At 54.1% G+C, this 7210-nt stretch overlaps 1 protein-coding gene across 8 annotated transcripts in view; it reads right to left on the minus strand.

The window, feature by feature from the left end:
* Nucleotides 1–1792, minus strand: part of PDGFA (platelet derived growth factor subunit A) — a 37360-nt gene extending 35568 nt beyond the window's left edge. For 4 of the 8 annotated variants that reach the window (XM_042036788.1, XM_042036786.1, XM_042036787.1 and 1 more), the window contains exon 1: nucleotides 840–1792. In XM_042036788.1, coding sequence (XP_041892722.1) covers nucleotides 840–902 — 63 coding nt within the window. In that variant the 5' untranslated portion in view covers nucleotides 903–1792. The remainder of the gene's footprint in view (nucleotides 1–839) is intronic. The other 4 variants (XR_006017549.1, XR_006017548.1, XM_042036789.1 and 1 more) reach the window with 2 other exon arrangements.
* Between the last annotated feature and the right edge of the window lie 5418 nt (nucleotides 1793–7210).

The following is a 7210-nucleotide window of genomic DNA, read 5'->3' on the forward strand; positions in this document are numbered from 1 at the left end:
CCCCGAGCCCCGCTCGGCGCCTGGAACCCACCCCGGGCAGCGGCTGCCGAAGTTCGCCCGGGCGGGCGCCAAGTTCCCCCGCGGGCGCGGGCTCCCCCGACCCGGGCAGGAGGAGGAGGAGGAGAGCCCCGTCCCACGGGGCGCCGCCACCCTACCAGCGCCCACGTCGCGGCTCCCAGTGCCAAGCAGACCGGGTCCCGGGAAAAGTTACAGCCGCTGTGCAGCGCCGAGCACCGCGCTCGCCCCGACCGGGGCCACCTGTAGCAACCCCGGGACGCGGCTCCGCGCCCCCTCCGTCCCCTGCGGGCGGACGGGCGGGAGAGCTCCCGAGTGCTCCGGGAGAGCTTCACAAACCGAGGAGGGGCATTTTGGGGCGCGGGGGATTCACCCAAGTTCTGCCCGCTGCACTAGCGGTACCCGCGGCCGCGGTGTGCAGCGCTGGGCGCCGCGGGGGCGGCCCGGCTACGCGCACCCTCGGCTTCCGCACAGCCGCAGCCCGCTGGCACCCGCGGGGCGTGGATATTTTATCATATATTTATTATATATACTATATATATTATATACATGTTAATCCTTAAGGGCAGCCAGCAGCCCGGGCGCGGAATGCACGGTCATTCCCCTTCGCTTCTGCCATGCATGAAATGGCAACTTGTTCCCGGGCTCGGCCGCGCAGGGCCCGGGGCAGGGCAGCGCTCCCGGCGGGGCCGGGGCGCGGGGATGCCCACGGAGCCCAGGTGAGCAGCCCGCTCCCTCCCCGCTGCCCTCCACCGCCGCTCGCCCCGACCCCCGGCTGCAGCGTGCCCCGGGGACCGGCAGCGCAGGAAGCCGCTCTCACCTACCTCGGAGAAGGTAAAGGACAGGTAGCCAAAACCTATCAGCAAAACGCAAGCCCAGGTCCTCATCGCGGTCTAGTGCACTTTAGACACGGAGGGAAGGCAACGCTGATGGAGAGGGGCTGCAGGCCGGCTCCTGCCGCGCAGGAATTCAGTACCATCCCTCAGGGGAAAGGCAGCGGGGTGGCTCGGGGGTCCTCCGCATCCAGGGTGGGTCGGGGCTGCCCGGGGCGGCGGTGGCTTAATGACGGCGCGGCCGCTGTTTGTACGTTCCCCTCGCTACGGGAGCGTGGCTGCTCTCCCTTCTGCCGCTCTCGCTCGCTTCTCTGGGCTCTTAGGACTAGACCAGCCGGTACTTCTGCATATTTGCTTAGATCAGACCAAAGTGAAACCCAAGGAGTCGATCCGGAGCGCAGCCGAAACGCCCATCACCTGTCTGGGGCGGCTGCCCCCCTCGCGCGGGCGGCGCTGGGGCCGCCTCCCCCCGCCGCGGCCGCCGCTCCGCGCCGGGACCGCGGGGCTGCGCTCTCCGCCGAGGGCCGGCCCCCCCCCGCCGTGCCTGCCCTCCACCCGGCCCCTCCTTGGAGAGGGGAAAAATCAAAAATCTTTATTGATACGGAGCGAAATGTTTCTCTTGCCGAGAATGGTCCCGCTTCCCTCCCCGGCTGGGGCGAGGTCAAAAATAATAATTAATTAGGAATAATAGCAGGGATAAATCAGAGCAGTATTGCAGGATCTCGCGGGCTGCCTTGGTGCAGTTCCTGCTCCACTTTGCACGGGAGAAAAAGACAGGAGAAGGAGGAGGAGGAGGAGGAGGAGGAAGGGGGGGAAAAAAAAATATATATATATATGCAAGAAGCTTTAAATCCCAAGGGGATCGGAGACGAACTGCAACTCCAGGCAGAGGGAGGCTCGGGACTCGCTCCGGAGCGGTGGCCGGTCTGGAGCGTGGCCCCGGCGAGGAGCAGCATATACCGCTCCCGCCCCGCCGTGCACCGCCCCCGCCCCTCCTCCCGGGTACTCCCGGCACCAGACCCACCAACAACAAGTCGTGGGGGTGCCGGCAGCTGCGGCGCCTGCTCCGGGGCCAGGGGCTCTGCCCACTGAGAGGGGAAAACAAGGAGCCGGCGGCGGGCAGGGGCCGGGGGGAGCGGGGCAGCCCCCGCCGCCGGCCCTCTGCGGCACCGGGCGGGGGGCGGGCGCTGCTGCGCAGCAGCCGCCGTGTAACCTGGCGGGCTCGCCCGTGTGCTCTGCCTTTACATAAGGCAGAGCGGATCGCCATGGCCACGGAGCGATCGTGTGTGCGCGTGTCTGTGCTTTCTTATCGTTGTTATTCTATTTTAGCGGGGGGGGCCTTGCCTTTTGCAGAAGGGGAGGGGCAGAGCGGCGGAGGGTTGTGGTGTGCGGGTTTTAACGTTGCTGTTGCAGCGCAGCCTTCATTGCGAAGGACAACACACACGCACAGCCTTAAGGAATACAAAAGCACCCCCAAACTGCACGAGAGGCAGCGGGGGTCAGCGGGGGCGGTGCGAGCGGGGGGCAGCGGAGCCCTCCGCCCTGCGGCACCCGGCTGCGGCATGCGCGGGCGCGGGGCTCCCCGCCGCGGCCGCGGGGACGCCGCGCCCCGGGGCTCCGCCGCAGTCGGACCCAGCCTTCGCAACTGCTCCGGCCCCCCCGCAGCTGCTCCGGCTCCCTGCAATTGCCCTAGACCCCCGCTCTGGACCCCCGCAACTGGCCTGGCCCCGCACCCCGCACGGACCCTCCGCAACCGCACCCGGACTCCGCAGCCGGCCCGGGCCCCCCCTCAGCCGCTCCCGAACCCCGCAGCCGCTCCCGAACCCTGCAGCCGGCCCCGACCCGGCCCCGCCGCTCCTCGGGGGCAGCTCGCGTTCTCTTCGCATCCTCCCTCCTCGCCGCCCCGGCGAGAAATTGCCCCCGTTCCCCCGTCGCGGATTGGCACAAGGTGCCTGCTGCACCCTGACATCTCCCTGAACTCATTGTGATTTAAATAACAGCCCTTTCTCATCTAAACAAAGGTTCTTAATAGCAGATGCAAAGAATTCAGCTCATCTGAAAATCCAATAGCATTTAAGTGGATTAACTGCAATAACACAACTGAGGAGTGATACTATCCTTCATGGAAGACAATAGACTGTAAATGCACAGCCAGGGAGACTTATCCTTTCATCTCTGAATTTCCTTCAGCATTTCAAAAGCGAATGCTTTCTAGAAGCCCTGAAGGGGTTTGCACGCTACTGGCTTGGACATGCTTCTAGGAAACAACCTGTGCTTTAATGGGCACTTTGCAATTGCATAGAAGTTCCCACCAAAACAGAAGTGGCCTTTCAAGTACGTTTAATTCTCTCTCATGATGTCATGTAGGCTTACAGGGTGGTCTCCAGGACCACAAGGGGGGAAAAAAAAAGGTGGGGGTTGAAAAGAGAGAAAAGGAAAAGAGATGTAAAAGATTTGGAAGCACTTTAAAAAGGAGAATGCTGCTTTTTTTTTTTTTTTTTTTTTTTTTTAAAAAAAAAAAATGCTGAGCCAGTGTGGAGCCATTCTCAAATGCCTCCTGATATTAAAAAAATGACCCAAGTGCCACACTGCAGCAGAGCCATCCATGCAGGGCAGGAGGAGGCAGAGCAGGGCAGGACACTCTGGTAGTGCCATCACTTTTTTACATGGCAGAAGTAAAAAGTGATTACTTCGGTTTTTAAGTCTCATCTGCACTTATCATTTGCTGGGGTTAAAGAAGCAATTCTTATGGTCTGTGTTGTCATAGTAATAAAAAAAATAATTACTAAACAGTGAAAAAGATTCTGACAGTACCGGCTGGCTGAGCATTTACTCCTCTCCTTCCTTCCTTGGCTGGCTAGTGTATTTGGTATCAGAAGTGCAGTATATTTGTAGCTCTTGCTAGTGGTATTTCACTGCAAAAGCCATCAGAGATAACTCCTGCTTTATCTTATGGTAAAAGAAAAAAAATCTATGCAGTTTTGATTTTTCTTATATTTCCCTCATTTCACAAGAGATGTACTGCCTCAGCATCTTTTTTTAATCTGTCATTGTGGAGCTCAGATAAGCATCTTTCCTCTGGGTCAAGTTACACTTGGAGTAGCTTTTAACATTAGGCTGTTTATAGGGATCGTTACAAATATTTGATAATAATGCAAAATATGTAAGATCCCAGAGGAGAGCAAAGACCAGGGAACATAAATAAAATTCACACAGATTCTGCAAACAACTTTATACTTAGGTTGTCTGTCTGCTTACAAAACACATTTTGTCCTTGTCTATTGTTTGATCTAAAAGTCCCTACATACAGCTGTGTGAAAAACAAAATACCAGTGCATGTTTGCTTCAGCATGGCACCTTCCTGCAGTCTGCACAGCTATTGCACATGTGTACACCAGACATGAAATATCACCTTTTATGTAATACCCACAAGCCACACATGAGGAAAGAGCGACAGGATGGTATTTGCAGGTTTAAAAGGAAATCAGTACACAGAACAGAGAGAGCATCAGAAAATTAGGTTTTGCACTTTTTTATTTATCTGAGAGCAGCAAGCAAGATATTGCTTGTCTAATTTAAAGCACGCACTAAGTCTCTCAAATGTCAGGAATTATAATAGAATTACACCATGACAGAGTGTTGAGAGAGAGGATTCCCAGGGTTTGCACAGCACTTGGCATAGGGGAAGGGATGTGGAAGCTCTTTGACACAGAATGAGACCGCTTCAGTGTCACCAGTGCTGCTTTCTGCGGGTGGAGTCGCCTGAAACCAGGGTGCCCCAAGTCAGGCTTGCAGCACCCACTACAGAACTTGTTGAAATCTCTCCTGGCTCAGTTCTTAGAAGCACAGGCCAGGCAGTGTAACAGGACCAACTCACGTTTCACAGATGCGTGTTGGGCTGCGGGAAGGTCGCTGGGAGAAGTGCAGTCAGGGATGGCCAGCAAGGTGGGCACTGTGGTGCTCGGAGGGGGTTGAAGCCTCAGGGGGCACTGGGCTGGCTCCAAAATGGTACCTGAAGCCCAGGGCATCTATTCAGAGCTCAGGTTGGAACGACGCTTGTTTGACCCTCCTGGCAAGTCTTGAGGTTGCAAGAGGAATAATTTCATTGCAATGACATTCCTGCTCAGGGAGTCTCAGGAAACCTGAGTTTTTTCCAAGGTGATTTTAGCGGGGATTTTCCCTCATAGATAATCCAGTTAAAATTAACAAAACAATGAGTTTGGATAAGGGTTTTTGTTGGAAGGATGGCCTGCTTTTATTGCAGTGTGGTTTTGGGGCTGGCCAAAGCTGCTCAGCATGTTCTGCAGGGTACATCCTGCCACCACAGCTGTCCTGGCTCTGGAAAGGGACCATAGGAAATACTCTCAGCAATTTGGACCTGCACCATTCTGTCAGTGCCCCACAGCATATAACAAAGGATAAAAGTGAAGAACATAAAATCCAGAAAGCTGGACAGGAAGTTCACCCACTTTGGGTGATTGCTCTCTGGTTTTGAACATTTTTTTGGCCTGTAGCTTCTGAGGGGCATGTGGCCATGGGGGGGGAGGTAATTTTCCTGCTCTGCAGCTCGGTTGCTGCCTGCCTGTGGAAAGGCATGAGGCTGGCACAGGTGCAGGTGCAGTGCAGGCAAGGATTACAAATGCAGAAGGCACTGATGGCAGACACGCCGTTCCTTTTGTTGAATCCCAGCCCATAAAGAGCAGCAAGGAAAGCTGCAAGGAGAACAAGCAAGGCTGTTATTATTCCAGCTGGTACACCTACAGATATGATTTCCTTCTTTTCCAGCTCTTCCTTTTGGATCCTTGCACTGGCTCCATCCTTCTGGCTGAGCTTTGTTGTCTTTGAAACTTTTGTTGGTGTAGCTTTCCAGATGCTTTCACGGTTGATAATTTTCTTAAATAGTCATGAGATGCAAATCTGCTACAAGGTTTTGGCTAAGTGGAGTGATCAGAAGTGGTGTGGAAAAGTTTTATGATGTCCCTGCCCCAAACACAGAGGGTGGCCATGGCCAGCATCCACTTATGTGGGTTGACACTTAAAGCTACAATATTTCTGGAGGTGTTTTGCCCTCCTATGAATTGGGCAGGGTTCCTGTAGGGCTGATCCTCCGCCCAAAGGACCCTTTTGACTTCAGTGGGGGTTAGACCCAGTTGTCCCTGCAGACATTGCTTGCTGTAATAGCTACAAAGACAGTTAGTAACGCTCTTGTTAATGTGCTCCTCTCTCCCCCAGTGCCCAGCTGCTCCTTACCCAGGAGGTTCAGCAGCACAGCTGACAGTGAGGGGCTGTTTGACCTTCCCTGCTGCCGGAACCACTGGTGAGTGACATGCAGTTCACCTTCAGGGCTGGAGCACGAACTGGCAGCCCTGCCAGCCTGGGTGGCAAGATACCATGTTTAGGCATTAAACTAGGGCACTTGCATACCAGCACTGGCCGCTATTTTAGTGGGTATATGAAGCTGATCCCTGCTCCCCACCCCTGTGGGACGAGGGAGCTGCTGTGAGTGCGGGATATCCTCTGCCTGGTGGATAAAGCTATTAAAAATGGGCTGTGTTTTGTCAGGAATACGTAGTTCATCCAGCTGAATGACTGTAAAGGTACCAGCCCAGCTTAAGGTATGCTGATACACGCTGTAAATGAGAGCAATGCACACGGGGCTCAGCCCCTGGGGTCCTGTGCGTGGTGTGCTCATGTCTCCTCAGCACTGGGGGTGTAAAGCTCTTCTCCTCTGACTCAAATCAACGCCAGTTGCAGTGATTCTGTGGAGACCATCCAGGATGTAACTCAGCCATGCTAAGTACCATAAAACTGTGATATTATTCTTCATTGTTTGTAGCTTGGAGGCCTGTAGACGCCTAGCTTGGAGCAGTCAGTTTTATTAAGCTCCATCCAAACACAGTGAGATAGTTGTTCTTCCTGAAGAATTTGTATTCTCAAAGTGCGAGCCGCCCCGTTTGTGTTCTTGTATCCATGCAACCTTGTTGCTCTTACAACATTACACATTTGTCCTGTGAGATTCCCTCCCTTACAATAAAAACTCACGAGAATGATACACACATTTTCAACTCCAAGCGCACCAGAGACTGCAGGATCCAGCAGTACCTAAAGGACATGGGAGATTTGGAGGCTGCTCTAGTGGAATTGCTAACTTTGAACTGCAAATGTTTGTAATGGCTGTGAAGCTTCCTAATTGAATTTCTGACCCTTTTTGTCACAGAAACATAGTTACTATAAGGGAAGGAGAAGAGCAAGTAAAGGATTGGTGATTGGTTTGCTTTTTCTGGTTTTTTTTGGTTTTTTTTTAACAGAAACTCCAGTGTAGAGTTCTGTGCATTTTTCTTTTCATTTTCTTACACCTACAG

Source organism: Corvus kubaryi, unplaced genomic scaffold, assembly GCF_017639235.1.
Source record: "Corvus kubaryi isolate FWS band 111438036 unplaced genomic scaffold, C.kubaryi_AGA036_p1.0 37387, whole genome shotgun sequence".
Lineage (NCBI taxonomy): Eukaryota > Metazoa > Chordata > Aves > Passeriformes > Corvidae > Corvus > Corvus kubaryi.